This window comes from Oncorhynchus kisutch, linkage group LG5, assembly GCF_002021735.2.
Source record: "Oncorhynchus kisutch isolate 150728-3 linkage group LG5, Okis_V2, whole genome shotgun sequence".
Classification (NCBI taxonomy): domain Eukaryota; kingdom Metazoa; phylum Chordata; class Actinopteri; order Salmoniformes; family Salmonidae; genus Oncorhynchus; species Oncorhynchus kisutch.
The window spans coordinates 2563680-2580607 of record NC_034178.2 but is presented as its reverse complement, the minus strand read 5'-3'; the positions used below and the strand labels follow the sequence as shown (position 1 = coordinate 2580607).

The following is a 16928-nucleotide window of genomic DNA, read 5'->3' as shown; positions in this document are numbered from 1 at the left end:
GCAGCCTCCACTGATTGATAAGATTGTGTATCGTGTGTCATACATAGCAAGATGCCAGTGATTCAACGTCTACAGCATCTTAAACCCAAACGCATATCTTCCAAGTGAGTGTGATAAAAGTAGAATAGAAAATACCAATCTTGAGTCGAAGCACCTGTTGCCTGAACTCAAGCTTGGTATTTTGGCTGGTCTCCGAGCACATGCTCTGACAATTAAAATGGGCTGTGTGTACACATTCCTCCACTGTTAAAACCTTTAAATTCACACATAACAGCTTGCATAGTGGTGCCAACATCCGATGTTTGCCATATATGGTATGGTAATAGACCGGTCGCACTGTAACGTCCACAAACCCGGAACCCATCTATCATAGGCTTATTTTCCAAACAAAAACATTGTTTGAAATAACAGGAGACAGATTTAATAGGGTAAGTGCTGCTAGAGTTTATTGGAACAATACAGAGTACCTACGTCAAACATGTGGGCGTCATGCAAGACTAAACAGGTCCGCTAATGTTGTTTACTGCCGCTGGTTTATTATGCCATAGGTGTGATAATCAAACGCATAATCCAACCCTACTGAATCTCTTTAAAACACCCTCCCAAGAAAATATTGCAGTTTTGAAACTGCAGTAAAAGTGCAGTAACTGCAGTCGACTGAGGTATTTTGGATAGAGTAATTGCAGAATAACTGCAGTTATACTGCACTGTAACTGCAAAATTACTGTAGTAAAAAAACGGACGCAGTATTTGCAGCATACTGCAGTTAGACTGCACTTTAACTGCAGTTATACTGCATTATACTGCAGTTAAACTGCATTCTGACTGCAATCTTTTTTCTTAAGGGCACTGGGTAAAGACATCAGTTCAATGTTTAGTTTTGATTTACATTTGGTTGAGTTGTCAACTAATGTGAATTCCACATGAAATCAACAAAGCATGTCACCATGTTATTGGATTTATGTTATAAGTTAGGAGAAATTTCCCTTATGCTGATTACTTTTTACAAATCCAATAGGCTTTCACTTAGATTTCTTTTTTGGTAGGTTGATACGTTGATACAACCAGTTTTTGCCCAGTGGGTCTTTAACACATTTCCTGAACAGAGTCCCATCCCATCCTCACAGCCAGTAAGGGCTCGTTGCCATCAACAAAGCCCTTCCAAAACATTCTTGCAGTTTTGAAACTGCAGTAAAAGTGCAGTAACTGCAGTCAACTGTGGTATTTTATACACAGAAATTGCAGAATAACTGCAGTGTTCTGCAGTTCGACTGTATTCTGACTGCAGTTACACTGCAAAATTACTGCAGTAAAAAAAGTTATTTTGAGTGCAGTATTTGCAGCATACTGTAGTTATACTGCACGCTAACTGCAATATTTTTTTTTTGGGGGGGGGGGGGGTGTTGACTCTCTCTGGTGTCATTCACAGTGCTCAATAAGGAACTGTTGGTCTTTACTCTGGAAAAACAAACAGAAGAAAGCACCCTCCCTGCATGGCAGTGACAGCAGGACTGGGACAGGGCTGTCTTCTCCCAGGGGTGGGCAACGCTTGAGTAGCATTGCCAGAGCAGTGTCAAGGGCCCCAAGAATGTTGCAGGAAGTGTGTATGTTGTGATATTTAACACTACTATCCCAATCCTTCTCACGCAAGCAGAGAAAATGTCCCCACATCTTCATCTCCACGTGAATGTTAGTCTATCACCTCTGGGTCTTTTAGGCAGAGTTTAATTAGTGTCTCCGTTGGGCAACTGTTGATCAGTACAAATGAAGCCTTAACATTTTGACGTATGTGCCTGCCAGATAGATCTGATGTTTTACTCATCTGGTGCTGTGTTCCCTACCATTTGGAACCACTGGAGGGGGGGGGGGGGGGGGGGTAGGACATCAAATAACAGTTCTTCATTAGCCATGTGGTGGGTTGATTAGTAGAGTTATGTGCATCGCAGATGTTTTATTTCACATTTTAGTCATTTAGCAGACACTTGTCCAGACTGACTTATAGTGCCAAGTGCATCCGTTTTCATAGTTTTTTTGTACTGGCCCCCCATGGGAATTGAACCCACAACCCTGGCATTGCAAGCACCATGCTCTACTAACTGAGAAAACAATAACTATTTGAAAACGTTGAATATGTGTGTACAGGGTTGTGGGGGCTGTGCTTTGGCAAAGTGGGTGGGGTTATATCTTGCCTGATTGGCTCCGTCCAGGTGTAACATTGGACAGGGTCAGTGTCTTGCGACCCTGATTCACTGGACACTCTCTCATCTCAAAACACCTGGTCATGAAAAACCAACTGACATTGACTCCCAAGTTGTTGAACTGTTGCCCTCTCTATAGCCACCATGGTTATTATATGACCCTGCTGGTGATCTATGAACGTTTGAACTTCTGGAATGAATGGCCACATGTACTCTTAACCCCCCACTCGGCCCAGCCAGAAGAGAACTGCCGTCCCCTTTGAGCATGATTCCTCTTCAGGTTTCTTCCTAGGTTGCCTCCTTCTAGGGAGTTTTTCCTAGACGTTGTGCTGCTTTCTCTTTGGAGATTTGGTCCTGACCAATCTCTCCCTGAAAGGAAATTATTTAACATCTCAAGGGTTTTAAAGTGCTTCCTTCTTTCCTTCCTTGTGAGCCCTGACATGACAGGAATGGATAGACAGACTATCAGTGTGATGGTTAAGCCTATAGTACACATGAATCTATTTCAAAGCTTCGTGTAACTTTTCAGAATTTGTATTCCTCCTATGAAAAATGTCACTTGGTGTGGAAATGTTCAATACAATCTTAGGAATTGTCAAAGTTTTCATTGAAGAACCACAAGGTTCTGATGGGGCAGAAAGTGATGATTATTGGTAGTTGTGTGTGTGGTCACGTGGATGACTGGAGGATTAACGTGACGACGGGGATGGGGGGGGGGGTGCATTGCTGCGGTTGTGGTTGACGTTGGGCTGACTGTGTGAGAACAATGAAAAACCCCTCTGGAACTACATGATTACAGAGGGAAAAGTAGCTATTGGAACTTTCTCACTGTGAAAATGAAAGAGTTGGACAAACATGTGGAAATACAGTGTCATAAGAGGATGTATTGTACCACAGATATGCATTTTTATTTAATGTACAAAAAGCTATAGTTTTTTAATCATTGATTTGCTGACGGTAAATAAATTAAGTTACACACATCTGTTTGTCGTCCACTTCTACACATCTTTTCATCTGTCTACATCAAAAATAGCATTCACTTGACATTCACAATATAGTTAAACTGCACTAGAGAGGTATTAGCGTAAGACTTTACATTTAACAGACAGCCACAAACCAACTAACATCTCCCACTTTAAAACAGGTCAGTCAGAACCCTTCCCTTTCACATTCCCTATCATGCGTATTCTGCACTTTTCCCATGAATACAGATACTGTCCCGGTTCATTGCCTTGGCTGCAACTCTTCACTTGGGTTGCTCTTTTCCTTTACATAATCACAGTGCATAGAGACATCAAAAGTCCCTGATTGAAAAGAACTAAGAGGTGTCACATCAGAGGTGTCACGTCAGAGGTGTCCGGAGCGGAGCCTCACGGGACGGCTAGAGAGCCTTGTGCCGAGCGTGTGATGTCAAAACTCACTGTTCCAGTCCCGGGACTCCTGATGAAGTCACAGTCCACTGAGCTTCAGAGGAATGGACTAACCTCCTTGATAACACACACACACACACACACACACACACAATTACCCCCCCAACTCACATGTTTGCTTACCCCTTTCTCCCTCCTTATCCTGTCCTCACCCCCCTGAAAGAAACACATGATTCCCCCTCACCCCTTTCACATATTCAAGGTGCATTAGAATGTAGCAGGACTGGCAACACCACAAGGCACTCTCCCTGGCTGGCTATACTGGCAGGGTTAGAAAATGGACGGGATTTACATGAGGCGTTAACAGATCAGTGCTTTTGTAAAAGTGAACAAACATGAGGAAATCATAGTTGGCTACAAACCAGGTAAACATACTGTCCTATTGAGGGTCAAGTCTGACAGTGAAGACAGACAGACCCACACTCAGGCATGCGCACACAGTTGGAAGGGTGGGTGTTTTCCCTTAGGCTGGTAGGGTGAGGTTGGTGATGGCGAGTTTGACTCCGAACATGTTCTCCCATTGTGTTCTGACCCAGACCAGCAGGCCCTGCACCAGCTCTGCACTGTCAGAGTGCAACGACCACGTCTTCTCCTCCTTCACTATCTGCACAGGAAACAAAGACACTCACATGCTGAAATCAAACTTTAATTTGCCACATGCGCCAAATACAACAAGTGTAGACTTCACCGTGAAATGCTTACTTCAAGCCCTTAACCAACAGCGCAGTTCAAGAAGAAGAAAATATTTACCAAGTAGACTAAAATAAAAAGTAACAATACGAATGACAATAACAAGGCTATATACAGGGGGCACCGGTACCGAGTCAGTGTGCAGGGGTACAGGCTAGTTGAGGTAATCTGTACATGTAGGTGGGGGCGAAGTGACTATGCATAGGTAACAAATAAACAGCGAGTTGCAGCAGTGTACAGGAGGTTGGGGGTCAATGTAAATTGTCCGGTGGCGTTTTTTAGACTGCTGAACAATTCATAATGGCTTGGGGGTAGAAGCTGTTGAGGAGCCTTTTGGTCCAAGACTTGGCGCTCTGGTACCGCTTGCTGTGCGGTAGCAGAGAAAACAGTCAATAACTTGGGTGACTGGAGTCTGACAATTTTCTGGGCTTTCCTCTGACACGGCCTATTATATAGGTCCTGGATGGCAGGAAGCTTGGCCCCAGTGATGTTCTAGCCTGTTCGCAATACCCTCTGTAGCACCTTACGGTCAGATGCCCGAGCAGTTGCCATACCAGGTGGTGATGCAACCGGTCAGGATGCAACCGGTCAGGATGCTCTCAATACTGCAGCTGTAGAACCTTTTGAGGATCTCAGGACCCATGCCAAATCTTTTCAGTCTCCTGAGGGGAAAAAGGTTGTGTCGTGCCCTCTTCACGACTGTCTTGGTATGTTTGGACCATGATAGTTCATTGGTGATGTGGACACCAATGCGCACACACACACCTATATCATGCGGTTTGGTACACGGCAAAGAATGAGTTGCTGACAATACTGGCATTTTTTTTTTTTTTGGAAGTGATGGAACAATGCTTGGAAGTGTTGATTGTTTGAAATATCTGAGTTTGAGAATAGATTCTGAATGATTTTCTGGACAGCATATAGATTTGAGAAAAACAACAAACTATAAGCCTGGGTTACAATACAGAGTTGTTTTACTGTATCCTTTAGAAAGACCATAGTAAACCATCTGCTACTTCCTATCCTAGACTTTAGTGACATCTTTCAAATCACAACCAAGACCTTACTTTGAGAATTCGATGTCATAATCTTTGCAGATTCATTCTTGTATGCTATTATAAGACATCATTGCACAATGTCTGAATCACTAAATGGCCTGTCACTCCCAAACAGAAGACAACTGCATTAGAACCAATTTCTTTTTAAATGGATCAACTTAAAACATGTTTTGTCGTGCTGTGTATATTTATTAAAAGGAAAACCCAATTGACAAATAATTTACCTATAGAAATCAGGACATTAAAATCACACATTGAATTTAAGAAAGCCCTTTTTCAAATGTTAAGATCAAACAGTTTTTTTAAACTAATAGAAACATCACCATGTGACAACATTTGTAAATATACACTACCGGTCAAAAGTTAAAACACCTACTCATTCAAGGGTTTTAAAATTATGAAATAACACATATGGAATCATGTAGTAACCAAAAAAAGTGTTAAACAAATCTAAAATACACTGCTCAAAAAAATAAAGGGAACACTTAAACAACACAATGTAACTCCAAGTCAATCACACTTCTGTGAAATCAAACTGTCTACTTAGGAAGCAACACTGATTGACAATAAATGTCACATGCTGTTGTGTAAATGGAATAGACAGGTAGAAATTATAGGCAATTAGCAAGACACCCCCAATAAAGAAGTGGTTCTGCAGGTGGTGACCACAGACCACTTCTCAGTTCCTATGCTTCCTGGCTGATGTTTTGGTCACTTTTGAATGCTGGCGGTGCTTTCACTCTAGTGGTAGCATGAGATGGAGTCTTACAACCCACACAAGTGGCTCAGGTAGTGCAGCTCATCCAGGATAGCACATCAATGCGAGCTGTGGCAAGAAGGTTTGCTGTGTCTGTCAGCGTAGTGTCCAGAGCATGGAGGCGCTACCAGGAGACAGGCCAGTACATCAGGAGACGTGGAGGAGGCCGTAGGAGGGCAACAACCCAGCAGCAGGACCGCTACCTCCGCCTTTGTGCAAGGAGGAGCACTGCCAGAGCCCTGCAAAATGACCTCCAGCAGGCCACAAATGTGCATGTGTCTGCTCAAACGGTCAGAAACAGACTCCATGAGGGTGGTATGAGGGCCCGACTTCCACAGGTGGGGGTTGTGCTTACAGCCCAACACCGTGCAGGACGTTTGGCATTTGCCAGAGAACACCAAGATTGGCAAATTCGCCACTGGTGCCCTGTGCTCTTCACAGATGAAAGCAGGTTCACACTGAGCACGTGACAGACGTGACAGAGTCTGGAGACGCCGTGGAGAATGTTCTGCTGCCTGCAACATCCTCCAGCATGACCGGTTTGGCGGTGGGTCAGTCATGGTGTGGGGTGGCATTTCTTTGGGGGGCCGCACAGCCCTCCATGTGCTCGCCAGAGGTAGCCTGACTGGCATTAGGTACCGAGATGAGATACTCAGACCCCTTGTAAGACCATATGCTGGTGCGGTTGGCCCTGGGTTCCTCCTAATGCAAGACAATGCTAGACCTCATGTGGCTGGAGTGTGTCAGCAGTTCCTGCAAGACGAAGGCACTGATGCTATGGACTGGCCCGCCCGTTCCCCAGACCTGAATCCAATTGAGCACATCTGGGACTTGTTTTTGACTTGTTTTAAGGACATTACATCAAAGTTGGATCAGCCTGTAGTGTGGTTTTCCAATTTTGAGTGTCACTCCAAATCCAGACCTCCATGGGTTGATAAATTTGATTTCCACTGATAATTGTGTGATTTTGTTGTCAGCACATTCAACTATGTAAAGAAAAAAGTATTTCATAAGAATATTTCATTCATTCAGATCTAGGATGTGTTATTTTAGTGTTCCCTTTATGTTTTTGAGCAGTGTATATTTTACATTGGAGTTTCTTTAAAGTAGCCACCCTTTGCGTGAATCAGGCCTTCGTGGTCGATTCGCTGCAAAGAAACCACCATTAAAGGACAGCAATAATAAGAAACACGAGCAATGGACATTAGACAAGTGGAAAACTTTCCTCCGGTCTAATGAGCCCAAATTTACGACTTTTGGTTCCAACTGCAGTGTCTTTGTGAGACGCCGAGTAGGTGAACGGATGATCTCGGAATGTGTGGTTCCCACCGTGAAGCATGGAGGTGGTGGTTAGATGGTGCTTTACAGGTGATACTGTTGGTGATTTTAGAATTCAAGGCACATTTAACCAGCATGGCTAGCACAGCGATATGCCATCCCATCTGGTTTGAGCTTAGTGGGACTATCATTTGTTTTTCAACAGGACAATGACACAACACACCTCCAGGCTGTGTAAGGGCTATTTGAATAAGAAGGAGAGTGATGGAGATCTGCATCAGATGACCTGGGCTCCACAACAACCCAATTGAGATGGTTTGGGATGAGTTGGACCGCAGAGCGAAGGAAAAGCAGCTAACAAGTGCTCAGCATATGTGGAAACTCCTTCAAGACTGTTGGAAAAGCATTCCAGGTGAAGCTGGTTGAGAGAATGCCAAGAGTGTGCAAAGCTGTCATCAAGGCAATGGGTAGCTACTTTGAAGAATCACAAATATGAAATATATTTTGATTTGTTTAACACTTTTTTGGTTAATACATGATTCCATGTGTTATTCATAGGTTTTGAAGTACAATGTAGAAAATATTAAAAATAAAGAAACCATTGAATGAGTAGGTGTCCAAACTTTTGACTGGTACTGTACATATTACCTCGACTAACTTGTACCCCCCTGCACATTGACATGGTCCCGAAACCCCCTGTATATAGCCTTGTTATTGTTATTTTATTGTGTTATACATTTTATTTTTTTACTTAAGTTTATTTGGGTAAATATTTTCTTAACTCTTATTTTTCTTATAACTGCCTTGTTGGTTAAGGGCTTGTAAGTTGTAACTGACAGTTAGACTTAGAGGTTGTTGTCTTTTGTTTGAATTGTTTACGTGTCCGCTGTGCGGGGGAAATGATAATACAAGCGGAACTACGTAGCTAATACTGTTGTAACGGGGATCCTTATTGTAGCAACACACTTTTGGAGGGAAGGCAATCCCGCGCTGTGTTAGCTAAATTTTATTATGTTATGCATTTCACATTAGGATTTAGCAAATTTCATTGTTATTAGACAGTAGTTGCCACATTCTTCTTCTAAGTATTGTTCGTTTGTTAGTTGTTTTCATCTGGACACTCTTGAAAACAGGATGGTGCATCTCAAGAGATTTCATCCTGAAAAATGTCTAATAAACATACAAATGTGTGCCCAGCTTTGCTCATGATAGCATTTAGCTTATCCAGCTTACCCTTGAGAACTTGGAAGAAGTCCTTCCTATTTTAAGACCAATCACATGTCTCTTTCCTCCCTCAGTCTCACCTCATCGTAAAGCTTGATGTCCATTCTGCACGGGTCAGACGACCATAGATGGACAGAGCTGACACAGCTGATTGGCTGGGTCTCCTGAACAGTGACCCGCCCACTGCAGGGCTCCCCGTTCTCATTGGCTGATGGGTGGGGCAAGCTCTTGCTCCATTGGTGGTCTTCGTTGAGCAGGTACAGGGTTTCCCGGGTGGCCAGCACTGTCAGAGGGGTCACACAGTCTTCTGGCAGAGAGAACGAATACAACACACAGAAAATATGCATTTGGATAAATGTTTAACCCCCCCCCCCGTACAGATTATAATCATATACTTGCATCTAAATAGTTTTGCTTGTATTGTATTTATCTAACAGGGGGTCTTATGGCACGTCTCAAAGTGTTTTATCGTCTGGTTAACCTCTCTGGGATATTCGGGAAGGTAGCGTCCCACCTCAACAAGTGCAGGGCGCCAAATTCAAAACAACAGATATACCATAATTAAAATTCCTCAAATATACAAGTATTTCACACCATTTTAAAGATAAACTTGTAAATCCAGCCACAGTGTCTGATTTCAAAAAGACTTTACGACGAAAGCACACCGAACAATTATTGTAGGTCAGCACCTAGTCACAGAAAAACCCAGACATTTTTCCAGCCAAAGAGAGGAGTCACAAAAAGCAGAAAGAGGTAAAATTAATCACTAACCTTTGATGATCTTCATCAGATGACACTCATAGGACTTCATGTTACACAATACATGTATATTTTGTTCATATTCATAAGTTCATATTTATATCCAAAAATCTCAGTTTACATTGGCGCGTTAAGTTCAGTAGCTCCAAAACATCCGGTGATTTTGCAGAGAGCCACATTATTATGAGTATTTCTGTAAATTAAACATTGTTAAAAGATACAAGTGTATTGCATGGAATTTTAGATCCACTTTTCCTTAATGCAACTGCTGTGTCAGATTTCAAATAAACTTTACCGAAAAAGCACACCATGCAATAATCTGAGTACAGCGCTCAGAGGCCAAAACAAGCCATACAGATATCCGCCATGTTGTGGAGTCAACAAAGTCAGAAATAGCATTATAAATATTCACTTACCTTTGATGATCATCAGAATGCACTCCCAGGAATCCCAGTTCCACAATAAATGTTTGATGTGTTTGATAAAGTTTGTCCAAATACCTTTTTGTTCACGTGTTTAGCCCATTAATCCAAATTCATGAGGCGCGAGCAGACGAAAAGTAAAAAAGTTCCGTTACAGTCCGTAGAAACATGTCAAACGAAGTATAGAATCAATCTTTAGGATGTTTATCATAAATCTTCAATAATGTTTCAACTGGAAAATTCCTTTGTCTGTAGAAATACATTGGAACGCAAGCTAACTCTCACGTGAACGCGCGTGGTCAGCTCATGGCACGCTGGCAGACCTCTGACTCATTCAGCTCCCATTCCCCCCTCCTTCACAGTAGACGCATCAAACAAGGTTCTAAAGACTTGACATCTAGTGGAAGCCTTAGGAAGTGCAATATGACCCCATAGACACCGTATATTCGATAGGCAATGACTTGAAAAACTACAAACCTCAGATTTCCCACTTCCTGGTTGGATTTCTTCTCAGGCTTTTGCCTGCCATATGAGTTCTGTTATACTCACACACATCATCCAAACAGTTTTAGAAACTTCGGAGAGTTTTCTATCCAGATCCACTAATAATATGCATATATTAGCAACTGGGCCTGAGTAGCAGGCAGTTTACTCTGGGCACCTTATTCATCCAAGCTACTCAACACTGCCTCCCAGTCCCAAAGAAGTCACGGGAAGAGCCATATCAGTGGGATGCCGGTACTGTGGTGAGATAAGACAAAGAGCCCTCATCTCCCTAGCACCCCCACCGGGAAACAGCTGCCTCTCTCCCCCCCTCTCCATCTCCTCCTCTCAGTGTTGATCTACTCCATGAAACCAGGAAGGAACTGTCCAGCTTTGATCAATCAGACAGTCAATCACCAGGGGTATAGGGTGATAAATAAGAGTCCTTGCAAAACTGGATCTGACTAGATTTGATATACTATTATTTTTTCACCAGGTAGGCCAGTTGAGAACAGGTTCTCATTTACAACTACGACCTGGCCAAGATAAAGCAAAGCAGTGCGACAAAAACATTACACATGGGATAAACAATCGTACAGTCAATAACACAATACAAAAATCTGTATACAGTGTGTGCAAATGAAGTAAGGCAATAAATAGGCCAATAGTGGCGAAGTAATTACAATTTAGTGATTTACACTGGAGTGATATGTGCAGATGAGGATGTGCAAGTAGAAAAACTGGTGTGCAAAGAGCAGAAAAACAAAAATAAATATGGGGATGAGGTAAGTAGTTGGTTGGATGGGCTATTTACAGATGGGCTGTGTACAGCTGCAGCGATCGGTAAGCTTCTCTGACAGCTGACGCTTAAAAAGTTAGTTAGACTACAGTGATCTCCTACAGGGAGAGAGTCATGCAACACTGGGTCTGACTAGACTACAGTGATCTCCTACAGGGAGAGAGAGTCATGCAACACTGGGTCTGACTAGACTACCACGATCTCCAACAGGGAGAGACAGTGGGAGGACTGGGTAGGGAGTGATATACGTAATAGTCCTCCCTCATTCACCCCACACCAGTCCACTGAAGTCCAGGGATATAAAGTAGCTGGACACAAATGGGTAGAAACTTTCCTATGTCAATGGATATATTTCCTATTCTATTCCTCATCCTCCTGATGTTTAAACCCAGTTTAAAACAAATCCTCCATCCTCCTGATGTTTAAACCCAGTTTAAAACTTCAGCAGAGGCAGGTCAGTGCATGTTACAATTACAGTAGTTAACATTATTTTCACCTGCACAGCCCATAGCCTGCAACCATGCTTGGCTACAGATGCAAAGTCTGCACCCACAGGCAGGGAGAGACACACAGATACACTCAATTACACAGAGAAACATTAAGAATTATGCATTGCACACACTGGCATACATACACTGAATAAAAATATAAACACAAAATGAAAACAATTTCAATGATTTTACTGAGTTACAGTTCAAAAACAGAAACAGTCAATTGAAATAAATTCATTAGGCCCTAATCTATGGATTTCACATGACTGAGCAGGGGCGCAGCCATGTGTGGGCCTGGGAGGGCTTAGACCCACCCACTGGGGAGCCAGGCCCACCCACTGGGGGCTTTATTACAGACAGAAATACTCCTCAGTTTCATCAGCTGTCCGGGTGGCTGGTCTCAGACGATCACCAGGCAAAGAAGCCAGATGTGGAGGTCCTGGGCTGGCATGGTTACACGTGGTCTGCCGTTGTGAGGCCGGTTGGACGTACTGCCAAATTCTTTAAAATGACGTTGGAGGCAGTTTATGGTACAAAAATGAACATTAAATTCTCCTGCAACAGCTCTGGTGGCCATTCCTGCAGCCAGCATGCCAATTGCACGCTCCCTCAAAACATGAGACATCTGTGGCATTGTGTTGTGTGATAAAACTGCACATTTTTAGAAGTGGCCTTTAATTGTCCCCAGCACAAGTTGCACATGTGTAATGAGCACGCTACTTCTTAGGGCTAGGCGTCCCGCTAGCTGGACAACTTCCGGTGAAACTGGAGGGCGCGTAATTCAAATAAATATCATACAAATTATGGATATTAAACATTTAGGTACATACAAGTGTCTTATATTGGTCGAAAGCATGAATTCTTGTTATTCTAACTGCACAGTCCGATTTACAGTAGCTATTACAGCGAAAGCATGCCATGCAATTGTTTGAAGCAAAGGTTTCATAAATTCACAAATAGCGACGAAATATTCACTTACTTTTTGAAAATGTTCCTCTGATTTGTCATCCAAAGGGCCCCAGCTATGTTTGGTTAGATAAAATCCTTCTTTATATCCCAAAAGGTCTGTTTAGTTGGCGCCATCGATTTGAGTAATCCACTCGTTCAACATGCAGAGAAAGGAATCCGAAAATCTCTAAATGAGTTTCTATTTACTCCTCAGATACCCTAAAATATAATCAAACTATAATATGTCTTAAGGAAAGAAGTATGTTCAATAGGAAACCAATTTTAGCAGGTGCGTCTCGTCTTCATGGCACCCGCAAACACGAATTTCCAAGACTGTGTCCCTATACTAAATCTAATATTTCTTATTCGTTTTGGAAGTTACAAGCCTGAAACCTTGAACAGACTGCTGACACCATGTGGAAGCCATAGGAATTGCATCCTGGGAGCTAGAATTGAGTATGCCCTTATACTTGCCATTGTAAGAGCACAGTCTATAAAATAAAACAATTCTGGTTGGTTTTTCTTGGTATTTTCTCCTACCATATCTATTGTGTTATATTCTCCTACATTATTTTAACATTTCTACAAACTTCAAAGTTTCTTTCCAATTATATGCATATCCTGGCTTCAGGGCCTGAGCAACAGGCAGTTTACTTTGGGCACGTCATTCAGACAGGAAGTGGAGAAAAAGGGGCCTATTCCTAAGAAGTTTTAATTAATCAGCTTCTTGATAGGCTACACCTATCAGGTAGATGGATTATCTTAGCAAATGATAAATGCTCACTAACAGGGATGCAAACACATTTGTGCACAAAATGAGAGAAATAAGCTTTTTGTGCATATGGAAAATGTCTAGGTTCTTTTTTTTCATCTCATGAAACACGGGACCAACATTTTACATGTTGTGTTTATATTTTTGTTCAGTACACACACACTTCTAATGTACCTTGATGTAGAAAGGACAGGAGGTAGAAGAACTGTAGCTGGCCATCCTCCACATCAGTCTGCATGTCTTCACACACTAGGGGCCTGGGGAGACACAGAGGAAAGGCTTACATAAGAGACAACTAGGTTAATATTCACAACGTCACATTGTACATCAGGCCCATACACCACATCAGACTCTGAATCTAAGTGCTTTTGAGACGGGGCAGATCTCAAAAGTGTGGAGATATGAATCAGGAAAAATAGACATATCTGTATCACAGACACATAAAGACGACTTTGGTCTATGGTTTCAAAATAGCCCCCTGGGTGAGTTTGTTTTCGAAAGTGAGCAGACAGAGGTAATACTAATTCTGTGTAGTATTTTGTGGTTTCTAAGTCTGTTGTTGACTTTAAAATGACCATGTGTTAATAGTTATTCCAACTATATCCACGATAGTGTGATTATAAAAGCTACACAGAAATGGTAGGCATGATAAACAATTAAACAGTCCTGAGTTATCCTACAGTCTTGTTCAAACAGTGAGTCTGTTCCCTGAGTAGCTGTGGTTTTCAGCTACACAAAAAAAAAGGGCCGTATAATAACTAACTGAGCCATTAATTCTCAGTGAATGTACAGCGTGTTCCATCATTACCACAGAAACAAGGGAAGGGTGGATGGTAAATCCATATACTAAAAATAGTTTCCTTTCCCATCTGCTAGTCCTCACTTTCCAGTCGTTTCAGGTGAGCAAGGACACAAGAAAATCATAGGGGAGGAAGCCACTTCACAGTATTGGGATACACCCTCTAAGGACCAAGATCATAAGGGAGGAAGCCACTTCAAAGTATTGGGATGAAGCCCCTAAGGACATGGCACTGCAGGATCAGCTCTCTAGTTAAAAGGTAATGCATCGTTAGTGCTTTCTTAGCATCTTGAGGCCAACACATGTAAGACATTAGAATGTGGCTTAGCCACTAATTTAGAGCCCAATTTTCGACAATGTGGAGGTTTAGTAACACCAGACAGAAGTTACCACAGCCTCGTCACTGTCACAGTGGGGGTAAGAGACAGATGGGCCTATGGCTTGGCTCAATACCATCGAGTGGAGATTGTGAGGATATGACAAAATATCCTGGACACATGCAAGTCATTCAGGGCAATTATAACATAAATCTGGGCAGTTCATACCAGAGATGATGCTGTGGGTTGAGCCTGGTGGTGGAGATAGACTTAAGCTTGCTGTCCGACTTGGTAGCCAACTCACGCACCACTCCTGAGGGAGAGAGAGAGTGGAGCAAGGGGAAAAAAGAATAGGAGATAAAAATTAAGTTTAGTGATGCGTCGCTATCAATGGTTCTCTCAACTCTTTTTAAAGCGATACTTTGAGATTTTAGTAATGAAGTCAGATGAACTCGTGGATACCATTTTTATGTCTCTGCGTGCAGTTTGAAGGAAGTTGCTAACTAGCGTTAGCACAATGACTGAAAGTAACATGCTAGCAGATATCCATAGACTTCCAGTCATTGCGCTAACATTACTTAGCATATGCTGTTGAAACTAACTTCCTTCCTTCATACTGGACACAGAGACATAAAAATGGTATAGACAAGTTCATCTGACACTGGAGAAGTTGCCAAAAATCCGAAGTATCCCTTTAAATAGAGTTAATTCATGTTTTATGGTTTTTCCATGCGGTGTATTGGAACATCAGCACAATTAAATTGGGGCCGACTCTTTCCTCTGTATATATCAGTGATGTCGCTCTTGCTGCGGGTGATTCTCTGATCCACCTCTACGCAGACGACACCATTCTGTATACATCTGGCCCTTCTTTTGACACTGTGTTAACAAACCTCCAAATGAGCTTCAATGACATACAACACTCATTCTGTGGCCTCCAACTGCTCTTAAATACTAGTAAAACGAAATGCATGCTCTTCAACCGATCGCTGCCCGCACCCGCCCGCCTGTCCGACTAGCATCACTACTCTGACTTGTGGACAATATGTGGACAACTACAAACAACTACAAATACCTAGGTGTCTGGTTAGACAGTAAACTCTCCTTCCAAACTCACATTAAGCATCTCCAATCCAAAGTTAAATCTAGAATTGGCTTCCTATTTCACAACAAAGCCTCCTTCACTCATGCTGCCAAACATACCATCCTACTGATCATTACTTGTAATGATCAGTAAATTTGTAAATTACTTGCCATGTATTTGTAAATTAATGTAAATTAATTAATGTAAATTACTTGCGATGTAATTTACAAAATAGCCTCCAACACTCTACTCAGCAAACTGGATGCAGTCTATCACAGTGCCATCGGTTTTGTCACCAATGCCCCATATACTACCCTCCACTGCGACCTGTATGCTCTCGTTGGCTGGTCCTCGCTACATATTTGCCACCAAACCCACTGGCTCCTGGTCATCTAAGGCTTTACCTTGCAAAACTCCGCCTCATCTCAGCTCACTGGTCACCATAGCAACACCCACCCGTAGCACGCGCTCCAGCAGGTATATTTCACTGGTCATCCCCAAAGCCAACACCTACTTTGGCTACCTTTCCTTCCAGTTCTCTGCTGCCAATGACTAGAACAAATTGCAACAATCACTAAAGTTGGAGACTTATATCTCCATCACTAATTTCAAGTGTCAGCTGTCAGAGCAGCTTACCGATCGCTGCAGCTGTACACAGCCCATCTGTAAATAGCCCATCCAACCAACTACCTACCTCATCCCCATATTTGTTTTTCTGCTCTTTTGCACACCAGTTTTTCTACTTGCACATCCTCATCTGCACATCTATCACTCCAGTGTAATTACTTCGCCACTATGGCCTATTTATTGCCTTACCCCCTTACTTCATTTGCACACACTGTATACAGATTTTTCTATTGTGTTATTGACTGCACGTTTGTTTATCCCATGTGTAACTCTGTGATGTTGTTTTTGTCACACTGGTTTATCTTGGCCAGGTCTTGGCCAGGTCGCAGTTGTAATTGAGATCTTGTTCTCAACTGGCCTACCTGGTTAAATAAAAGGTGAAATATAAAAACAAATGGAAAAAAAATGAAAGAGAGATCAGAATTGGGCTGCCTGTGTAAATCTAACAGGGTTATACTGTTACATAAATACAGCCAGAGAGAAAGAGTGTCACACCCAAGGAGATCAGATGAGGACTAGAGACAATTCAGGTTGCAAAGGGAGGGTATCTTACTGGAAACTTGGAAAGAATTTTGGTATCTTTCAAGGATGTTATGTACTCTATAACAATACATGTAGTGGTCCTTTTGGGTACTTCAGATTTGACAGGTGTCCAATAATCACTGGCCCTCTGTGTGGCCTTGTCACATGTAAAATATATGAACTCATTTAATAAGATGATTTTCACAAAAATAATTGAATGACAAAGCTGAAAACATCTTAAATATAACCATAAACTTAGTGAATACCATT

At 42.3% G+C, this 16928-nt stretch overlaps 1 protein-coding gene across 4 annotated transcripts in view; it reads right to left on the bottom strand.

Annotated features, from left to right (window-relative positions):
* Positions 1–3062: 3062 nt before the first annotated feature.
* LOC109884167 (serine/threonine-protein kinase 11-interacting protein-like) overlaps positions 3063–16928 on the bottom strand; it is a 36253-nt gene continuing 22387 nt past the window's right edge. For 3 of the 4 annotated variants that reach the window (XM_031824020.1, XM_031824019.1, XM_031824018.1), the window contains exons 23-26: positions 14654–14738; positions 13484–13566; positions 8716–8942; positions 3063–4232 (exon numbers count right to left, since the gene is read on the bottom strand). In XM_031824020.1, the coding sequence (XP_031679880.1) occupies positions 4092–4232; positions 8716–8942; positions 13484–13566; positions 14654–14738 (536 nt within the window). In that variant the 3' untranslated portion in view covers positions 3063–4091. Of the gene's footprint in view, positions 4233–8715; positions 8943–12568; positions 13567–14653; positions 14739–16928 lie in introns of all 4 variants that reach the window. The other variant, XR_004209920.1, reaches the window with a different exon arrangement.